This window comes from Poecilia reticulata, linkage group LG15 (assembly GCF_000633615.1).
Source record: "Poecilia reticulata strain Guanapo linkage group LG15, Guppy_female_1.0+MT, whole genome shotgun sequence".
Classification (NCBI taxonomy): domain Eukaryota; kingdom Metazoa; phylum Chordata; class Actinopteri; order Cyprinodontiformes; family Poeciliidae; genus Poecilia; species Poecilia reticulata.
Genome location: NC_024345.1, coordinates 592424 through 615143, shown reverse-complemented (window position 1 = coordinate 615143; position 22720 = coordinate 592424). Strand labels below are relative to the sequence as shown.

The window sequence follows — 22720 nt, the reverse complement described above, 5'->3', positions numbered from 1 at the left end:
TCCTGCAGCTGTGCTAATAGTGGAGAAACAACTTAACGTTACAGGAAACCCGTGTATCCGCTGCTGAATCGGGGCTAAATTCTAAGTAGCCAAACAGACTCTCCTTCTCTTCACTCAAACAGCTGGGTGGTGAGTTTCCACAAATGACATTAAACATGCCTATAAACATGTTTATTTTTCTCAACAGTCCATATGAAATGCTAATGTCTCAGATTGCTGCCAGTTTAAACGCTCCTCAATCAGATAAAATGAACATTAAGTTAGACTTCACAAAAGTAAAACAAGTCAGTCACTATAGGCAGCTGAATTTAGAAGTTGGAATTTTAAATAGCCAAGTAACTTTATTAGCTCATTGTTTGTTCAAAGGCATCTTTTATTCTTTTGGTTTTTGAACAACTAATTCATGAGCATCTCAAGCAGCAGCGCCTTCAACCAGAACTTGATTTTGAAGGCCATTTTCTTTTCCCGATTCTGTGTTTCAGTGTAAGATTATCATAAATATACACTTCTATGCCTAAATTTTAGTAAGAAGCTGGCAGATCAGCTACTGAAGTGACCGGAAAAAAATATGCACAGATTGGTTCTTATATATTCAGAAAAATAAAGCTGGGTGATTTCAATGTAATGTTGAATTGTTAAATCAGGATTCAATTCATTACCCCTTATTGGTAAATCTAATTTTAATAATGATTAACTTAATGAGATTTTCACAGCTTTATCTAACATTGATGGTAAAAGAGCTTTTTGTTAGATCCCAGAATAAGCAAATAATTTATTCCAAGAGCTTTTCTTTGATATCATGGAAAAACTTCTTGATTTGAAATGTTAACAGCTAATCTGTTAAAAGCATTTCTATCATGAACAATCAGTTATCAGCAGGTCAGAACATCACCACTGTACGTCTAACTTGAATACTTATGTCAAACAAAAAATAAAGACGCCAACGCGGTTCAAGAAAGAGGAACAGCAAAGGGTTTACATATTAATTTATTCACATACACATGCTCACAAACGGCTATATCTGCACAACAAATCATTTTTTGCACACAGTTGGGAATGTTCATTATATGTTTATATAACCTTATCAACAAAAACACAAATAATGTAAACTTGCACCGTTATGTGATGAGGCCAGTGAGCCCATATAAGAGGAAATATGGGAAAACATACAACAAACTTCTGATCCGTTTAATATCCACATCTTTGGGTGGATTTTCTAAAGAGGTTTGAATTTGATGCGACTGCAATTAAAAAAAGAAAAAAAAGAAATTAACAGCAGTTTTCTGCAAGCAACGACAAAAAAAGAACAAAAAACATGACAATAAAAGCATTTTCAATTAATAGCAATACGGTACTAGGAAGTTGAATCAATGACGTTTAAATTTGTCCCTTAATTTAGAAATATAGATGCAACTTTCTTTACCTGGTTTGTTTCTGGAGTCAACGTGTGTTGATCGACAGAAGGTTATAATAAATAAGGACTGATCTCAAACTACTATGATATGTTCACCAGTTTGCACTTAAAAACAGATACTAGAACCACCAACACTTTCCACTCTTGACTGGAGAATACAGATAAACTACAGTACAACCACATATCGGAAAGGTCTGTCCTCTTCCTGAATGAGGGTAAGGGGAGGGCGGAGGTGCTGAAGGCGGAGGTGATTTACAGACAGAGTCGACCTGGAGGTGAAAAGTGAAGATGAGTCGAGGCTTGACGACACAAGCTGCCGAGGCCACGAGGGTGAAAGATTGTAGGTGAGGAAAAAGGGAAGGAAAAAAACAACGAGGAGAGGAGAGAGGCGGACCTAAACGAGCCTTAGTGGCGAGCAGCAGATTCTCTGGGGTAGAACTCAGCCAAGGTGCTCTGAGGAATCCTCTTCAGCATCTCCTTGGGGAAAATTCGCAGCAGCTGCCAGCCGATGTCCAGAGTCTCGAAAACAGTCCTGTTGTCATACGGGCCTGAGGGAGAGCAGGGCCACACACATTAACCACCAGAACCGCATATGCCACATCCACTCAAACAGTTCAGAGAGAGGCAAGATGGTGGGTGTCTGACAAACAGACAATTATTTATCAGTTTAGTTTTAAACCCAGATCAAAGGCTGATTTGAACACTTTGAAAGATCTAGAGATCCATGGACTTGGCTAAAATTTAAGGGCAGAAATTTACATCAACATTTTCAAGGTTTCCCCCAGAAAACTTGCTAAGCCTGGTGGTTGGGCGCCAGGGCAGGCATTCATCCAGCGGCATGTCGTTTTTTTGAGTTAAAAAATGTTTAAAGTTTACAAAAAGTTTGAAAATATCACTTGATAATTATGTGTTATTAAAAGATTGGCAAGATTAATGTCTGATCACCAACTGTAAAGTCTTAAAATGCAAACATTTTAAAAAGACTTTAAATAAATAATCAATGCCTAGCCTGGTGGGGGCACAAGTAAAGCCTGGTGACCCGCTAGGCTTATAATACACTGAGGGAAACCCTGATTTTGCCAAACACCAGTATTCTCTGTTTGTTCTGCTATGACACTGGACAAGTATTTAAAATGCTCTTTTGAAATCTAAAAGTTTTTTTTCCTCATCATGGGCATAAATGTAAAATTTATTTTCAGCCTCTTGGTTATGTCTTTGAACCAATGATGTGTCTAAGAATAAGAAACGGCTCAACAAGACAGGTCACAATTGCACATAATGGCTCTAATAAACACCTAAATTGATAAACAACCTTTAGGCATGTTGTACGTTTAGCCAAAACCCATCCTACTGGACTGATTCCAGTAGGAGGCCCTGACTAGACATGTTATGAAAATGGTGCCTAATGGTTGAGCTGAATATACAGACTGGCCTTCCTGTCCAATTTTGCTCAGAAAATATTCTCGCTTACAGCACAAACGGCTTTCTCCCTTTCACTCGGATTCTTTCTGGTCGATTTCTGACTGGGCCAATCAATGAACAGAAGGAGAGGTTGTGAACGATGACATCAATTTTCTGCGCCGTTTTAGACTTCTAGTCCGCTTGTTGTTTTAGCAATGGCAGCAGAGGAAGTAAATGAAGCTGTTCAGTCCTTGTTGGTCACACTTCTAAATATTGAATTAACAATAACAGTCGCCTCGTTCAGCTCAGCACTTCCCTCTTCGCAGTGGAGGATGGTTGTTTACAACGCAGCCAATTTCAGATAAGCTTCAGCGTTAGTGATTGGGTGAAATGTAAAATCTCAATCTGTCCACGCCTCCAGGAAGTAATCATTTCTCACAGCCAAGAGCCCAGACCAAGCAGAGTGGTCTGGTTTTCACTGAATATGTAGTGAAGGGCAAGTTTTTCTTCCAGCAGCTCTACAGTATAGGCTTTCAAAGAATCCTACATTTTAGGTGCAGCTGCCAGAAAAATGTCTTTTTACCTATTGTTATATTGAAGTCATAAAAACATGTCTGTATCTATGAACGATGACGTTTTATATATATATATATATATATATATATATATATATATATATATATCTGAAATAACTTCATCACAAGTTATTGTTCTTCGTTTTTTACCCTGAGCAATAAAATTCTTCTCAAACTTCTGCAGGAACTCCAGGTAGAGGAGATCGTCAGAGGTAAGGGCCTCCTCTCCCACCACAGCCTTCATGGCCTGGACGTCTTTACCGATGGCGTAACAGGCATACTGGAAGCAAACACAGGGACACATCATGGTCTTGATGATGGCTGCTCTTTGAACATCACTGGCCACACCTTAAACCAGTGGTGCCTGGAGGGCCGGCATCCTGCGTGTTTTACTTCTCTCCCTGGTTTAACACACCTGGATCAAATGATGGCTCATTAAAAATCCTAAAAACGTTACTGACATGCTGAGGAGGTTGTTACTACCACCAGGGAGGATCTGAAACACGCAGGATGCCGGCCCTCCAAGACTGACTTTGGGCACCACTGCCTTAAACCATTGCCTTGGATGGGATTTGTTACCAGCTGGTTGGACACATCGGCGTGGTCTTTCCTGGTCATCCCTTCACCGATAGCTGACTTCATCAGACGAGACAGCGAGGGCAGCACGTTAATGGGTGGGTAGATCTAAAACACACAAGTGTAAAGTGTGTAATGAACAGAGCTGAGCAGGAAGCAGGAACATTTAGTAACAGTTTTATTCTCTTTCAGAATATAAGCAGTTCATATCCCAGAATGCAGAAGCTCACTATGTTCATTTACAGAATGAATGGTTTACTGACTAACGGTGGCGGTGTGAGCAGCACGGCTTCGCTGATGTAAACATCTAGGATTCAAGTCTGTTCTGGATAACTTTAAGAAAACTTTAGCATTCGTGTTCACCATCAAGAATGTTTCAAACAGATGTGAAACTGATTTCCTGTTACGAAATTCCACCTAGCCCAGTCGTAATAAATCAATTAATCCATTAATGATCAATTAAAACAAGCTCAATCATTCCTATTTGCATGATTTATCGTTTTTTTTATTGTCGGTCCTAACCAGCCCTTTTTTGGAAACACAGTTTAGTTTACATGCTTCAGAATTCATTGTATATTTTGTTTATTTATTTTGGATATTTAAAATGACTTCATGTCGCAGTGTTAGATGTTCTTTGGGATTTAAAGTAAATCTCATTAATCTTTGACAAAGGACTCTTGCATTATTATGCCATTTCCATTACATTACTTTAAAATGGTCTGAAAACAACATTATCGTTTATCACAATAACTTAAGTGACAATTTATCGCCAGCAAAATGTGTTATCTTAACAAGCCTAATCCCAGATAAATAAATAAGAAGACTACTATTACACTACAATACACCATTTTCTTGCAGTGCTTAGAGCACAACAGGGACTCAGAATTTTGCTTTGTTTTAGGCGACGAAGAGCAAGACATGTTTATATAAAGAGCTTCGGAAATTCTCCAACCTGTCTGTTGTGCAGCTGTCTGTCGACGTAGACCTGGCCTTCTGTGATATATCCAGTGAGATCAGGAATTGGATGGGTGATGTCTGGGAAAACAAAAACAAAAGTTTTTGTCAATTCAAAATGTGTCCTTAAAAATACAGACAATCCCCAGCCGTATTCAATAACTGTAGTAGAAGAACTATTTGACAAAATTAAGCAATCATGACTATTCTTAGTGCTGGAGTAGGCTGATAAAACCATAGTATGAATAAACTATGAGAGCCATGGAGTGTGTTGTTGCTGCTCACCGTCGTTGGGCATGGTGAGGATGGGGATCTGGGTGATAGAGCCGTTCCTTCCCTCTACTCGACCGGCGCGCTCGTAGATGGTGGCCAGGTCAGTGTACATGTAACCCGGGAAGCCTCGGCGGCCGGGCACTTCCTCTCGAGCAGCAGAGACCTGACAGGCAAAAAAAAAAAAAAAAAAAAGTTATTTTTGTCAAAGAACACAAGAAGCCATTTCTTCTCAGTTCAATCACTTTCTGTCCTCTCTGTGCTGCCACTGATTCAGAGTTTCTGATAAAAACAATAAAATTCTATCAGACAAAGGTAATACAAAAGAAAAAAGGAAAACAAGACCGTTTCAAATAACGTAATTTATTAAAGCTGACATATGTAACTTTTTTAAAAAGAAGCTTTTTTGCAAATGTGTTAGAAATATCAAAGTCGTGAATGTACAATATCATGTCATGTCATAAAAGTACTAAATTGATAACATTTATTCAAAGTTTCTTACTTTGTCATTTCAGCCAGAAACTATGTTGATAAATAATTTTGATTTTTTTTTGGGGGGGGTGATAACTTCTTAATGAGGCGTCAGCGGAGGCAAACATCTGTTTATCCATGTTGCAAATTCTGCTTTCAGACGCTCCACGGAAATGACCGAGAGCAAAGCTGACATCAAGTCAAGTGAAATCGCAGTAAGAAGGTAAGAAAATGCATCCCATTTATCCTTGGATTCAAAGGTTAATGGGCACGGTGCACTCGTGAACAGTCGACTCAATGCGACAAAACTCAACCTTCACATATGAATGAGAATGGAAGTAAGTGATGATGTCCTGGCTCTTTGTATGGACTGAATTGCCCACGAAGCTGTCTGGGTATTAGCTGACAATTGCTGCAGCTGTACATGGACCAAGGTTATGGCCAGCCACCACAGAAAGGGAACATGCACGTGCATCATTTAAAGACCTCCATTGTGCTGGCGACACATCGAGACAGCAAACCGTACAACACGGGAAGGAGGATTCCAGCGGCACAATGGAATTCTTCTCAGGTTCCTGAGAATTCATTCGTTTTCCCTCTGTGTGCTCTCAGTCAGGTCTTTTGTGTTTAAGTTTTTCAGTTTCGGACCATATTTGGCTTTTTTTTTCTCCCTTAGAAATTCCACAAATTAAACATTTTAGTTTGCTTGTTTGTTTTGTGTGAAATGAGACAAAGTGTTGTTTCTTTGGTGTGTATTCCCACTCTTCTTTAGTGTTCTGGGAAAATAAAGAAAGACCACGCTCTGTATAAAATAAAACTGCTCACTAAAGTAGAAGAGCATATAAACAGAGGAGCAATCCAAGGTTTCTCCTTAGTTCAGTTGTTCCACTTGCAGAGTCACAGCTCTGTTGAGCCACCCACTCCCTCAGCTGTGGGCAGTGGAACTCTTCATAAATAAAATAGATCCTATAAAAAATTTAATTCTCTGTATATCTATGGTAACAAGGTCATCAAATAGTTTGGCACTGACGGGAATAATGGATCTGGGTTTAGATTGCTGAATTCTAGCCGAGTAATCCACAGTACTAGCTTCATCTAACCAATCAAACTGTATGTTAGACCACATACTCAGCTAATTATTTAAAAGCAAAAAAGTGAAGCTCTACGTTTAGAACTTTTTAAAAATTGCCTTAATAAATTAAATAGCTACTTTTACTGGTAACACTTTGACAGGGTGTGCATAAGACTGACATGACACTGTCATAAACATGACATAACATCTGTTATGAACATGAAGGAGTCTTTATGATCTCTATGAGTCTTATGAAGTGTCATTCGGTAAATAATGACACTTTTAATGCAAAGCTGGTACTTTTAATGGTCTTTCAATGCAACTTTTAGAGCAACTTTGCATTAAAAGTGTCCTTATTTACAGAATGACACCTCATGATAACACGCAGGCATTCATAAAGACTCCACCCAGTCAAATAAAGTGTTACCCTTTTACCTACTTTCTCCGAGAGCTGTTTGAGAAGTTTGAGTCAGGTCTTAGAGCTCATCATTGCAATGGGAAAAAGCAACAGTCAAAGTCACTAATAATTTCATCCAGTTGGCCACACTGTTCTCTTAAAAAGACTCAAACATGAGGTAGGGACCTGGGGAACAGCACCGGGCTGTTTGGATCCTGTTGGACAGACTCCACTTTGTTTATGTCACTAGTGAATCCTCTTCACTCTCCAGGGTTACTTATAAAGCACCACAGGGTTTAGTGCTTGGGCCAGTTCCATTTCCAATGCTTTCACTTGCTACAATGATCACTGCACACATGTCAGATGTAGTAGAAATGGTTCTAGTACCTCTCTCAGGGCTTCGGCGTAGGAGCTCATGTCAGTGAGGATGACCAGAACGTGTTTCTCACATTGGTAAGCCAGGTACTCTGCTGTGGTCAATGCCAGGCGGGGTGTAATTATGCGCTCAATTCTGGTAAGGAACAGAAAACATATAAAAACACTTAACTTTGCTAAAGTAAAGAAAGAAAATAAAATGGTGTTCCGGTGTAAAGCCGCAGAAGACAGTAAACGGTTTCCATGTGTGTCTTACGTGGGATCGTTAGCCAGGTTGAGGAAAAGGCAGACGTTGTCCATGGAGCCGTTTTCCTCAAAGTCCGACTTAAAGAAACGAGCAGTTTCCATGTTGACCTGAGACAACACAAGGTCATTAAGAATCTTTTGTTCAATCATTCTGACCACAACCAATATTCACACATTTTATCAGAAACACTGTTGGAACGATCAGATAGGTTTAAAGATCAAAGTTTGATCTCTGAGCATTAAATATCAATGGTATATTATTATTCTGTGCTTAAAGAATAATAAAAAAAGAATAATGAAATAAAATTAAAGCTAAAGGGAGATGGTTTCAAACTCAGTGTGTTAACTGGTACAAAAAGTATTGCGGTAACTTCCTAGCATCTTCTGCTCGCTCAGTGATTGGTATTCCTGATGAACAAGCCCCGTCAATGGCGGTTCAGACTGCAGTAAACGACTAAGAAAAAAGATTTGATGTAAATATTTCTAACATACCGAACACAGAATCTTAGTTGAATTTTTAAACCTCATGTAGTTTAAAAACTATGGGTGGGGGCAGTGGCTGTCCCCCTATGGCTGTAAGTACATCTTCCCAACTTGATTAAATTATTTGATTTTGCTGATTTATCCTTTTGTTTTACTGTGAAGCAGCTTATCTGATACACAAAAGTAAATTCTCTTGCTGAAAGCCCGAAAGACCAATGCTTCAGCAAAAACGCCTCTTCTAAATGTCAAACCTACATTTTCTCATTTGTAGTCATTTACAGTAAACCACCGGATGTGATGAGGTCATTCTTTCATCCGTTTACATGACTAAAAGCAAATGGAATTAAAAACTGATTCAGCCACGTCTCCCCAGTTAAACAGTAAGCAGCGTTTCCCTCAATCTATTATAAGCCTGTGAAAGTCACTAATAATTTCATCCAGTTGGCCACACTGTTCTCTTAGAAAGGCTCGAACATGAGGTAGGGACCTGGGGAACAGCAGGCTTTACTTGTGCCCCCACCAGGCTAAGCATTGTTAATTTATTAGTTTTTTTTATTTTTTATGATTGCCTTTTATAAGACTTTATAGTTGGCGGTCAGGTATTAATCTTCCAGTCTTCTAAAAAGGCATAACTATAAAATGATATTTTTAAATTTTCTGTCAACTTTAAACATTTTTTAACTCAAGAACAAGGCGGGTGGCTGGATGACTGCCGTAGCGCCCCGAGTGCCAGGCTTAGCAAGTTTTCTGGAGGAAACCTTGAGTAAGGTTTACTAAAAATGTGTATGATGGATGGGCGACCTGTCGTTGGTGCTCAATGACCTTGGTAGAAGCAACTTGGGGTCCTACCAAATGGTTCAGACATTGGGAGTATGAATGATGAAGAATAGTACAATAACAGGAGAAATTTTCCCCATATGAAATTTGGGTACAAAATTCATCATAAATCAGTGTCATAATATTTGACAACATCTATTGTCAAATATTATGACAATAGATGTTGAATTATCAAAGCTGACTTAGAGACAGAAAAAAGCCAGAGAACCTGAGCTGTGCAAGAGAGAGGAAAAAAAAAAAAAACTATTAATGCTTTCCGTTTGGTCCCCTCCCACCCGCCCCGCAATAAAGATATGCAGTACTGTTACAATATGCATCATTTCCTTTTGAAAATGCACATCCATGTGCCTCTTCACATGCTACTGCCCAATGAAAGGCAGAAGGACAGATCAGCATTTAGCTAGAGAGACACAAACCCTTGTGTGCATGTATGTGTCGGGAGAGGGTCAAGTTGTCACAAAGGAGGCATTACTGCAGCCAGAAGGAGCAGCTGAGAGGCAGAGAACCTGATACTGCCAAGCCTGAAGGTGTGAAAAGACTGTTGAATAAGGAACTTCCCTTCGTGGCTGGAGAATATGCTCACAAGTGCAGAAGTAAAAAGATGAACTTAAAGGTTAAATCCACCTGATGAATAAAAGGGAACGTTAGAGAAAGCGGGCAAGGCGTCACCTCAGGGATTAGCAGTGCAAATTCAGGCTGACTTTAGAAACGGGGGTCGATAGGAGAGTGGGGGCCTGTGGCTGGTAACAAACCTGCAGGATTCAGGATGTCATTTGTTTGCTTACCCCCATGGCTGCAAAGACAATGGCAAAGTTCTCAGCGCTGTAATCCATCACGTCCTTGGGCTTCTGCACGAGGCCAGCCTGGCGACAGATCTGAGCAGCGATCTGAAAGGAGAGCAGCACACGTAAAGCCACTCTTCTGGTTTCTATGCCAGATAGTTTTCTGGCTGGGTTGATGCAACGCATCAAGGCTGGCTCCAAGTGATTCACATGAAGCATTATTATTATGAATAGGCAACAGATAAACAGTCCGAAGAAGATAAAACTACAATGGAAAAAAAAATTTAAAAGCAGACCAATGCAAAAGTAAAAATAACATGAAGGTGAAGTGAGCCAGCTTTAACAAGCTCGTCTGTTTGTCCCAAATTCTGTTTGTCCAAACTGAGGTGGCATTAGAGTTTGACATTTTGAATAGGGTTAGGGATCTCATTGTATTTTCGTAGATTAGAGCAATTTAGGGTCCAGTCTAAACAGTTGAAGACATAATGAACTAGATTTGTTTGTCTGCAAGTTGCAAGAAAATACAAACAATGGGATTTGCTCATCTCTGGTGTAATCTCTGGGGATCGGATGGGTTTCTCCAACCTTCCAGGAAGCACACCATCTCAACTGCACTTTTACAAATCAACTTGTAAAATTGATGAAGAGCTCAATGGTTATTTTACCAGCTGTAAAATTATGCCCCACTCTAGTGCCAGTGACTAGTCCTTTACTAGAGGTATATATCCGTTTTTCTTATTAATATATACTTGACATATTTCAGAACTTAATGGAAGGAAAACTATGATTGAACCTGAAGATCTCACCTCGTTATGGGGCAGCCCAGCAGCAGAGAAGATGGGAATCTTCTGCCCTCTGGCAATGCTGTTCATGCCGTCGATGGCAGAGATGCCGGTCTGAATCATCTCCTCGGGGTAGATACGGCACTGAGGATTAATGGGCTGACCTGCGATCGAACACAAACACACTTGGCTTTCAGAAGATGTTGTCTTGTTTTTTTCTTTAAAAAGAAAAATCAGCTGTGCTGCAAAGCATGCCTTTTTTAACTGAGGAACTGATTCAATTAACTCAAAAAGTCAATATTCCTTCTTTAGATCTGAATATACACAGTAAAAAGTTGAGATGACATGTTTCCGGTTGTTAACAGTTTCATGCCCCACCTATATCAACCCCAGAAAATTGATGCGTTGATGGACCTGGTTCTGAGACTCCAGCCACACTGAAAACGTTCATCTCAACAAGTTCAAATATTACTGGAGAGTCCATTTATTTCAGGGAGTCATTTTACCATTTACCTCTTTAGATGTATTGTTTTACACACAACTAAAGAAAATGCAACACTTAATTTCTTAGAATAATACATCAGGCAAATAATAATAATAATAATAAATCCTTTAATCCAGAAATGTGGACTTAATAGAAAGCACTTAATACCTGCCTAAAGGTTGTCGTTTTCAAAAACTTCTGATCTGACACTAAAGAGTGTCATGAGTATTAAATGTCAATGCAAATATACTTCTGGTTGTTTAAAATAAAAGCTCTTCCTGCTGAAATAATCCAGAAACTTCACATTAACAGGAGCTAACCTATTTCTGCTGATAAAAATGAATTGTCATTTTTCAGGCTGAAAATGACACCTCATTAATATCTACAAAATATATTTTCATTTAAAAATATATGTTCAGACAACAAATATGTTGAAGAACATGCATTAAGGACAAAACATCAAATTTTAAAAACCTTAACACTGAGCCAAACTTTAAGAAACATTAAAATTTAGAACAAAAAGCAAACAGTATTCCAGTAGGGTTAGGGTAACCGTAACCTTTCCACTGCAAGGTGATGCGATTTGCAAAATTTCCATGTAAACCATCAGAAAACATTTTTAGAAATAATGAGGTCAATAATGAGGTCCCCATGTTACCCATACTGCTTTGCTATAGCCTCCTGACTACCAGGAAAAAAAATATTGTCCAATCACCATTTTTTTTAAATACCACAATTTTTGGAAGGTAATTGGAATACTGAAAACATTTTTTTGGGAAAAAAAGTTTTTATTTTTGAAATATGATGTGTCCACTACAGTGGACATCAGAACCCCATACATTTTGACAATGAAACTTGATGGCAACCAGTTTTTTCCCAAAGAAAATATCCAAACATCAACTTAAGAATGAATTTCACATTGACAAAACTGAGCACTGTTGCCTAGCAAGAAGGCTCTGGGTTCGATTCCCGCCCCGGGATCTTTATGCATGGAGTTTGCATGTTCTCCCTGTGTATGGTGGGCTCTCTCCAGGTTCTCCAGCTTCCTCCCACAGTCCAAAAACACTACTGTCAGGTTAATTGGCCTCTCCACATTCTCCCTAGGTGTGAGTGTGCATGGTTGTTTGCCTGTGTGTTGCCCTGCGACAGATTGGCGACCTGTCCAGGATGAACCCCACATCTTGTCCGCTATTTTAGCTGGAGGTAGGCACCAGCAACCCTCCCAACTTCAAGGGTTGGCTGGTTGGACGGACGAACGGACGGATGGGTTGGATGGGTTGGTGGGAGGATGGATCAGTGAGTGGGTGGATGGATAAATGAATGAGTGGGTGGATGGATAAATGAATGAGTGGGTGAATGACTGGATGGATTGATGGATACATAAAAAACTAAAATAACAAATGCCTGGATAAAGCCCCAAAGCTCTCTGTATCCAGAGTGTTCCTGCTCATAACGGTACGCAGGGACATGCCAACTTTGCAACACTTCTTTATTTAAAATGCTCAAAAACCAAAACAAGGTCGTACCCATGATGTCCAAGTAGTCTTCAGCCAGAACGCTGGGACCGCGGTCAATGGGTTTGCCTGAGCCGTTGAACACGCGCCCTGAAAGCAAGATTTTATTTTTATTATTTTTTAGTCAACAATTAATCATGTCTTTGGTTGGATAAATGTCTGCCTGATTTATATGGCAGATGAATTCATTACTAAGACAGCAATAAAAAGAAATTTATTAGATTACTCCCTCGGATGTCTGATCTATTCTGTTTTCTGTCAAACTCTTAAGGGAGACTATAAGTAAGGGTCTATTGGCTCTCGTCAAACCCACAAGTAGCAAGTACAAATGATTAATTATATATTCAGGGACATGATTAATGACACTTGAGAAACAAAAGCAGGTTTACTTTCTGTTTGCACTCAAATGTATTTAACCTTGCGCTGCACTGAGATAATCACATTGATTGAGACATTCAGGAACATCAAATGAAGCCTTTGATTCAGGGTATATTTTGTTCAGTTTACTAAGGAGTCAGATGATTCAAGTAAATTAGCACAGAGGAGGTGAAAATAAAAAAAGGCATATAATAGCAGAGGTGTCTGTAAATAAATAAAAAAACAACAAAAACAGCTAAATCTGAGTCGAAATGTTGTCTGAGGTTTAATAAGTAAATTTGAAGGAACTCTGGGATTTGTACCCAACATGTCTTCTGACACCGGGGTCCGCAGGATGTCACCAGTGAACTCGCAGGCCGTCTTCTTGGCATCGATGCCCGACGTCCCCTCAAACACCTGCAGCGACACAAACAGACGGAACGTGCCGCGGCTGAAAACACTCTCCATACTGCACTGGAAATACCACTGCTGTTCACCCAATAGTTAGAATTGCTGCATGACCTTATGAGTGATCTTCACGGAAATTAGTCTAAAATTCATACGCCTCAAATTTTTAGGTTTATTTGAGGTCTCGTTTTAATAATGTTTGTCGCAACTCTGCAAACACATTAGCCAAAGCCATCTCTCCGAAATCGAATGATCCAAACAAACAAAGAAAGTAATTACCAGACACACAAGTGGAAAAACACAGTGAATAAACATCATTGTAATATCATTGAATGTTCAAGGCAAATAGATTTTTGCTGCTTCTTGCAAACATGCATCATCTGGGGGGGGGGTTCTTCTTTTTTAAGTTTTCAAAAATTTCCATGGTATTCAATCAATAATAGACTATCTGGTATGGTCAGGAAACACACAGAGGATTCTAATAGAAAAGTTGCTTCCTTCGCAAAGTGTTTGGTCATAATTTAGCTCCACCAATAGCAGCAGAAAATGTTAATATAAGGTGATGAGCTTTCTTTCTGTGCTGCCAGACTTAAAAAACAAGCAAAAAAAATGCTTGAAATGTGTTGTAAAAGAGATCATGCCTCAATATACTTGACTTCAAACAAAGTGAATGAAAGTTGAGGTTGTGGAGTTTCTGGACACATCTGGTCCCATAATCCCGATACAGGGATTTTGATGAAGTAAGGAAAAAAAGGCCCTCTACAACAGGTTGTAGATGTAGGCTCTTTTTTTTCTGTTCAGGAAGAACAAATAAAGTAGACAACACCCCATCTACAATAATAAGAGGTGCGACTTTTAACAAAACTAACCTGCAAGTAAAAAAACCTGAGTGTTCAAATCACCCAGCCTTGTTCTTCTATAAAACCTGCCATAAATAATTATTCAAGGAATTCCTAACCTAAAAAAACAAAAACAAAACATTTACTCAATAATAGTTTTTTTTTCACCTTCTTTCACTATTGGTCGATTATTCTGGTCCTACAGAGATCGTCCTCCGTTTCTCACCTGAACAACTGCCTTGCTGCCGATAACCTCCAAGACCTGGCCACTCCTCCTGGTGCCATCTGGGAGGGTCAGATGAACAATCTCAGCATACCTGGGGAACTGACACACAGAAGGGTTACGCATTTCAACTACAGATGCTACAACTGTTCAACTAAAAATCCCAGGCTACAGTCAGGACATGGTGAATATTTCCAGTAGCCTCACCTTCACATTGTCCAGGATCACAAGAGGTCCGTTTACCCCAGACACAGTGGAATAGGCTGAAACACAAGACATCAATGCATTTACTTAGCATACATAAATGAAATGAAGGAAAACAACTCAACAAATAAAGAGCCAGAGACATTAAATGTATATTTTCACAAATAGAGCTGTGGTTCAACAGAACGTTGAATAAACATAGAATCTCATATTTTTCACAATTAATAAAAGAAAATCTCCCTTGTAAAAATAGAACTCAAAGCCAAAATATGTCTCAAAGAAATCTTTAAACGGTAAACCCTTGTGCATACTTTCATGACTATCAGGACTAATGTTAATTAATATTTCCTAACTTTGTCCCAAACATCTTCGCTGAAGTACATTTTTGTACCGTCGGTGATTTTCTGTAGAGCTCTCATTTTCCATTTGCAAAAACAAAAACGCACTGTGTGTTTTACAAATGTTGTCATTTGCCATTTGCAACTGGACTCATCTGGACTTTGGAATTTTAGTCTGCCTGTAGTTTTATCCATGACAGCGGAGTAATTGAAAAAAGCTGTTCAGTCTGTGTCGACCACGTTTCTAAATATTGACTTAACATCAACAGCCATTTTGTTCAGCTCAGATATTCTCTCTTCGCAGAGGAGGTCGGTTGTTTACACCACAGGCAATTTCCGGTAAGCTTCCTTACATCAAACTGGCAAATTACATAGTCTGTATTACCAAAAGTATTCGCTCGCCTGCCTTGACTCACATATGATCTTAAGTGACATCCCATTCTGAATCCATAGGGCTCAATATGTTGTTGTTCCACCCTCTGTAGATAGAGCAGCTTCAAATCTTTTGTGAAAGCTGTCCACAAGGTCTAGGAGTGTTTATGGGGATTTTTGACCATTCTTCCAGAAGACTATTTGTGAGGTCACATACTGATGTTGGACGAGGAGGCCTGGCTCTCAGTCTCTCCTCTAATTCATCCCAAAGGTGTTCTATCATGTTGAGGTCAGGACTCTGTGAAGGTCAGTCAAGTTCATCCACATCAGACTCTGTCATTCGTGTCTTTATGGACCTTGCTTTGTGGACAGTCATGTTGGAAGAGGAAGGTCCAGCTCCAAACTGTTCCCACTAAGTTGGGAACATGGAATTGTCCAAAATGTCTTGGTTTGCTGAAGCATTCATAGTTCATTTCACAGGAGCAAAGGGGTCAAGCCCAGCTCCTGAAAAACAAGCCCACAACATAATCCCCCCTCCACCAAACTCTACACTTGGCACAATGCAGTCAGACAAGTACTGGCTGCATTGTGTCTCCTGGCAACTGCCAAACCCAGACTGGTCCCTCAGATTGCCGGATAGAGAAGCGTGACTCATCATTCCAGAGAACGAGCCTCCACTGTTCTAGAGTCCAGTGGCGGCGTGCTGTACACCCCTGCATCCAAAGCTTTGTATCGCACTTGGTGATGTATGACTTGGATGCAGCTGGTCACCATGGAAACCCATCCCATGAAGCTCTCTGTACACTGTTCTTGAGCTCATCTGAAGGCCACATGAAGTTTGGAGGTCTGTAGTGACTGACCCTGCAGAAAATTGGTGACCTCTTCACACTATGCGCTTCAGTATCTGCTGACCTCACTCTGTCAGTTTACGTGGCCTAACACTTCTTGCTCAACGAGTTGCTGTCATTCCCAAACACTTCCATTTTCTAATACAGCTGACAGCTGACTGTGGAATATTTAGGAGCGAGGAAATTTCACGACTGGATTTGTTGCACAGGTGGGATCCTATCACCGTAACACGCTGGTATTCACTGAGCTCCAGAGAGCGAGCCAGTCTTTCACAAATGTTTGTAGAAACAGTCTGCATGCCGAGGTGCTTTATTTTAAACACCTGTGGCCATAGAGGTGACTAGAACACCTGATTCTGATCATTTGGATGGATGAGCAAAAACATTTGGCAATATAGTGTACATCCCAAGCAAACGTTAGCAATCGGATACAATTTAAAACCTCAGAGTGCACATCATGAGGAAACAATCATTTCTCAATAACCAAGAGACAATAACCTGTGGACGAAGTGAAGCATAGAACAATGGGCTCGTTTTTACAAGGGTGTAATGGCCTTAAATATGCCAATTTTGACTTTTTACCATTTAATACTTTTTAAAGACTCACAGACACCCCGAGTTACCTGTAATCAAGGAGGTTCCTATACAAGGGATGAAAAAATACTTTCCGGAGTAGGTATGGCTGCTGGTCTGCACTAGAGCAGACGTTCTTCACAGAATGAGTCAGTGCTTTTAGAAACTCTATCCAGATAGATTAAGGTAGGATAAGAAGAAAATCTCTGCCTAATCCTCACGATTTTGTGAAACAGCTGACCTCCCCAGTCTAGTGCTGTCCTTATACAGTTTCTACTTTCATTTGAAAAAAGAAAAAAAGCAATAGTTCAAGGTACCCACTTATATGTATTGTAGTGATTAAGTACATGGTTTGCTCTTTAATTTTACAAGGTAACGAGTGCTCAATGGACTATATGTTCATGGGGTGTGAAGGAGCAACATTTCTCATTAGGTTTGGAAAACTTTCTCCACCCCTCTTTTGCTATTTCTGCTCAAGTGCAGCGGTTCTCTGGCTTGGCATGCAACAGCAGTGTGGGTCACCCTGCAGCCTGTTCAGCTGCCAGAGCCCTTTGTGTACAAAGATGTTAATTGGTTCTAATCCGCCACTAGAAGCTGTTTTGGTAGCCTGACCTCGCACCCTGAAGGACATCTTGGTGCGAAATACTAAAGAGCCCATTCAAGTGGCAAAGAAAAGAGGCACAGAGCATTCCAACACAATTCAATTTCCCCACTGAAAGAGAGAGAGACTCAAAGGGAGAAGGGAAAAGGGGGAATAGGTGCTGGGATGAAGATGGGAGCGCATCATCATTCTGGCAATCAATGAACAGCACAAAGCAGTGGCTGCTGTGATGTGCAGCTTCACAATCACATCTTAGCCTCTACTTCAAGGGATTCCCACAGTTGAACTGGACATGGGAATGCTTGCTGCCTAAAAGCTGCAGGGCCTCATCCCTGCTGCAAATGAACGCATGCAGACAGTGAGAGGCACGGGGGACAAACAAGCAATAACTGGGATCCACATGTTACTTTTTATTTCAAGTTAGAATTTCCTCTTAAAGCTGAGACAACAAAAAAGAAAGAAAAAAAAGCAGAAGCACAAATGCCCCAGACAGCCTCAAACTCTGGTGCTCAGGATCTCTCATTTGTCTCTCTTTACATAATCATGTTGGTTTTTTAATTTTCAGTTTAAATTATAGTAGGACAAACTCTTCAAAGAGTTGTTTAAGTTTAGTTTAGTTGCAATTTTAGCTACAAAGGCTGCCTCTGAAAATCGATCTCTCCTACGGCGGAGATCTATTTGACATTGAACGCTGGAACCAAAAGACATCTTAAATATCCAAAATAAATGGGCAAAATAACAAACAACAAAAAAAATGAGTTATGAAGTCTCTGTAACCAAAAAACAGCTAATTAAGATTAATGCTTTTAAGCTTCATCATCTAATTTTTGGTAGAAAGAGAGAGGGGGAAAAAGAAAAACAATTACAATGCAAGTGAAAATAATTTAGCTTGTTTTAATTTATCGTGCGATTGACTGATTTATTGCTTATTGCGACAGGCCGAACAAAGATCACCGCATTGTTATCATTGACAGAATCGTATCAGATAAGTCCCATGGTTGGGGGCTGATGTAGCAGATCTGATTGGGGATTTGTGAATTTCAAAATACAGCCGTACTTCCCCAAAACACACTCGCCTGTTTTTTTAAGATGAGGAATATGGGGAAGTGAATCATGAGCAGTCGCACCATTCACGAGGTCTGGTGTCTCTTCATGCTATAGACAGAAATAGTGTCAAAGCCCAAGCTCACATTTTAATGTCCTTTCAGAAAAAGAATAAAGGCATCCGCCCACTGGACTCTTTTTTTTTTTTTCTACTGACAAGCTAGCTGCTTAAGCCTTATTAGAATGTGAATTGCAGAGGTGTTTCAACACTGATTTTATAGAAATTACTTTCGTAATGACAGATGAAACATTTGTTTACCATGACTACATTATTACCAATAATTAAATCTTCACAAAGAAGTATAGTGCCTTGCTCGTTTCCTTTTCATAGCGCTAAATGACAGAATGCACCACTAAAACAAAGACGAGCCGTTTCGCCTGCTAATAGCTTTTGTCCCATTTGACATGAGAGAGACAAAGGCCTCTTAAAAGAAAAGACAAGGTCTGATGAGAAGTCTCCTTATTTGTTTATTTTCCAGCTCCGTCTCGACAAGGCTTTTTACTGGCTTTATGCATTAGACTGTTCACAAATTAATACAATGGTGAAAAAGCACCTTAACACTGTGATCTTATAGGCTGGTGCTTTGCTAGAGTAAAACGCACAGCTGTCAGACTTTCATTCTGCACCAAACAAGTAACAGTGAAGAGTTGCACAAACTGGGAAAGAAGGTTTGGGGTTACTACAACCAAGCAGAGACATGGCCATGTCATGTCAGTGCTGAAAACTATGCATCATGCAGATCAAAGGAAAGCAACGTGATGCAAAACAACTGGGGATTTTTTTATTATTATTATTTTCACTGAATTCCCATGCAAAATAAACATCCATCCATATATTATCTTATAGGAAGGTTGCTGGTGTCTATCTCCAGCGGTCAACGGGCGAGAGGTGAGGTCACCCTGGACATGTCGCCAGTCCATCGCAGGGCAACACAGAGACAGATAGGACTAACAACCATGCACACACACAAGAGGAGAATTTATAGAGATCAATCAACCTGCCAGTCATGTTTTTGGACTGTGGGAGGAAGCCGAAGTACCCAGAGACAACCCAGGCATGCACAGGGAGAACATGCAAACTCCATGCAGAAAAACCCAAGATCTTCTTGCTCCAAGGCAACAGTGCTCCAAATTAATCATAAATATGTAAAATTGAAATGGAAGGTTTTAAGTGTGAGGGTATGTGTGTACTTGCTCTGAGATGGAAGGGTACAGTAATATGTTCAAATTCAAATAAAAAAATACTTGTTGTTGTAACTCATTAATTTGGATTCTTCAAAGAGTTATTGAAGATGGTGATGGCTGTTCGGTGCAGCAGTCTGTACTGCACTGAATCCGAAGCAGCCTCTGACAGAAGATGCTCTGCCTTCCTAAGACAGTCTCATGAAGAGGGTTGTCCATAATTTTCTCGATCCTATGAAGAATCCTTCTTTGCATAATCATCTCTTTTGACAGGGTTACAACGTTTCTGTAGAGCTGGACTAAATGCAGAACCACTGGTTCCAATATAACATGGCAGATTTTGATGGTCTGGCTCTATGATGAGAGAACAAATATTCACTCTTCCGTCTGACTGCAGCTTATGTTTATGTCAGAGCAATCAAGCAAATATTACACAAGAAAACCGTTCAGGCTGACAATGTCGAACATGCAATACGGAAGGACGTACAACGTCACGTTATCAAAATACATGGAAGTGTTTTATGCTGAGTATTCGTGACTTTATGTTGGTAGGACTAGGGCAGCAATAATAATAATTTTTTAGTTTTGAATGTTCTTAGTTGTCCGTCAACGGAACCTACTTCTTAGAAAGCGCAAGGATTTTTTTTCCACAATAAGCACGTGATCGAGTCACATGACCGACCATCCGTCTGTCACCTGATTTATTAATCATGCTAGAGTTCTGAGATTTCAGCTCAGAAGTAGATCCCACTACTCACTGTGTGCACACAGAGACACTCCAGAGGTGGTGGACCAGATGTTACCGATGTAGGTTTTCCCTCCTTCATTCAACAAAAGCCCGTTCCGCGTCTCATTCGTGAAGTCAGCTGACTAACACAGCTAGCTAATCCTCTGTCCTGACAGTTAACAGTTGAACTGGGCACGTCGAGGTTTAATGCAAAATGTAACAAACGCTCCTTTAGTAGTACTATCAGGAAAAGATCAACTCATTCCTCACGTAATTACTTAATTAGTATAGAAGTATTTATACTTATATCATGTTCGAAATAGAAATTAGCTTCATAACTTATTAGCTCTTGGTACGGTGACGATGCAGAAACAAAAAAACAAAACAAAAACAAAAAAACAACTTTCCCAACCAATAACAGAAAATAAGTCGATATTAAAAATATATTTCCGCAGTCCACTGTGCCAGGTTTCAGCAGAACTAAATGTCGACCAACAAAGTCACTGCTCCTTTAGCTAGCACCGTTACATGATTCATGTAACCAGAATGAGTTTTACATCTGTTGTCTAAACACTCATGAACTGTATATTGGCAGGAATTGCTTACCATAAAAAGCTCACATTGTTCACGTATTAAATTAACATTTTATATTTCTCCGTCGTAGCTGTAGCATGAACAACAGCCAACAAGCAATGGCTGCAGCTATCTGTAACAGTTAGCAGCTAACAGTGTAGCATCGTACTTAGCCTCGGCTGGGAGATGTAATTCCTCGTTACAGCCTGTGTGTGTGTCCTCGCAGCTGCTCCAAGGCTGTTCACATCCATTGCTCGATTTGCCACCAGTGTTGCCATTATGATAGCTGAAGAAAGCTTTCGGTGCTTAATGTGCTGATACGGAGTATCAGAAATGACAGTAGAGGGTAGGTCATATGACAGTCACGAACCGGAAGTCCTATGGTGAAAGCGCGCATGTGCAAACAGTAAAAACATCAACTTCACCCAGAGCGTGATTTCCCTCATCTTATCTTGTGAAAACAAGCTTTGAATTATTGTAAAATTAATTTTTAAAAAGTATTTTAAAATTATGTTTTTCTTTCAATGTTTCAAATATAGCTTACTTCTCTTTCCAGTTGCTTTATAATGCGACCTGTATATAGATCCATTCCATAAATTAGAATATTACTGAAAAGCAAATTTATTCTAGGAACTTTATCACACTATTTAGATTAATTACACTCGGGTGGTTGGTTGCAAAGACCTCTGTAGGTCATGACCTCATTTCAGTTTAAGTTTGATAGTTGTCATTCCTCACAAACTTAAAGGTAGTTCAATAGCTATATTTAATGTATAAACATGTCAGGATTATGCGTTATGTCCCACAGCCGTCTTAATTTTCAAGTAATAATATTCAGTTTTTTAGGAAATCAGTGCAGACATGCACTTAATATAGAAAAGCAAAACAGAGCCAAAAATAAATGGCATAAGTGTTCCAACAAAATACATGACATAGAATAATATTTCTGATTGTTTCCCTACCAGTTTTATTGAGTCAGCCAGGCAGATGAGGGTTCAGGTACAGAGAGGCTGTGAGAGAATGCAGCCGGTTTCTGTGCAAAAGCAGACAGGAGCGGAAGCAGAGGCTGCTGGGAAAGTTGGCAGAAAGAACTGGCTTCTGACAGAGAAGGCACAGCAATAACACTATGACTCTTTCACATCCAAGCTCCCCGTCTGCTGTTCCCTGCTGTGGGAAATGAATGAAGTCACTGCGTAGCAACTTTAATTGTAATTCGCAGGATGATAGAAAATATGCAACTTTGGACAATCAAAATTAACAAACAAATCCCCAAAGTGCACATTTAAAAATATCTAAAGATGTTTTCTCTCCTTCTCTTATATAGGACACAAGTATGTAAACAGAATCTAATTTAATAATTGGAGTCAAAAGGTTTTCAGTCACCTTTTGAAAAAAAGATGGACTTTGAAATACTTGCACAGTATTTGCTATATTTTAATGAACACAGTTGTGGGAGCTATTTCTCTATTTTCAGTTGAATTTTAATTATTTAGTTTATTTTCATATACTTACTTTCTGGTTGATTTATAACAAGAATTTTTGTTTAATTTCAGTTATTTAGAGTACGTTTTTAGCTAGTAATCTGTAATCTAGTTAATTAATTTCAGACTAGAACATGGGTGTTTCGTGTATAAACACATTATGCATGTGGGTGGTCACATGGTGTTTTACCAATTTATCCAACCAATCTACCCAGCTAGTCTAGCCACCAGTCAGTCTATCAGTCAGTCAGTCCACA

At 39.6% G+C, this 22720-nt stretch overlaps 1 protein-coding gene across 2 annotated transcripts; it reads right to left on the bottom strand.

The window, feature by feature from the left end:
* Window positions 1–969: 969 nt before the first annotated feature.
* atp6v1ba (ATPase, H+ transporting, lysosomal, V1 subunit B, member a) lies at window positions 970–21368 on the bottom strand. 2 transcript variants are annotated; one of them, XM_008428973.2, is made up of 15 exons: window positions 21152–21260; window positions 14668–14723; window positions 14464–14562; window positions 13314–13407; window positions 12646–12723; window positions 10660–10799; window positions 9857–9958; window positions 7762–7859; window positions 7518–7641; window positions 5206–5356; window positions 4919–5001; window positions 3970–4074; window positions 3541–3670; window positions 1809–1962; window positions 970–1683 (listed from the first exon to the last, which is right to left on the bottom strand). In XM_008428973.2, the coding sequence occupies exons 1-14, from the start codon at window positions 21258–21260 to the stop codon at window positions 1820–1822; spliced, it is 1512 nt and encodes a 503-aa protein (XP_008427195.1). In that variant the 3' UTR covers window positions 970–1683; window positions 1809–1819. The 2 variants fall into 2 exon arrangements, with proteins under 2 accessions (XP_008427195.1, XP_008427194.1); XM_008428972.2 differs by having other exon boundaries at window positions 970–1962; window positions 21152–21368.
* Between the last annotated feature and the right edge of the window lie 1352 nt (window positions 21369–22720).

What these genes read in the sequence shown, in the direction of transcription:
- atp6v1ba (XM_008428972.2), bottom strand. Translation starts at nt 21,260, where the DNA reads ATGGCAACACTGGTGGCAAATCGAGCAATGGATGTGAACAGCCTTGGA. An exon ending in GGTGTCAGAAGACATGTTGG is followed by an intron (nt 12,724 to 13,313) that starts GTACAAATCCCA and finishes TCTTGCTTTCAG; the next exon opens with GGCGCGTGTTCAACGGCTCA. An exon ending in AACCTGGCTAACGATCCCAC is followed by an intron (nt 7,642 to 7,761) that starts GTAAGACACACA and finishes GTTCCTTACCAG; the next exon opens with AATTGAGCGCATAATTACAC.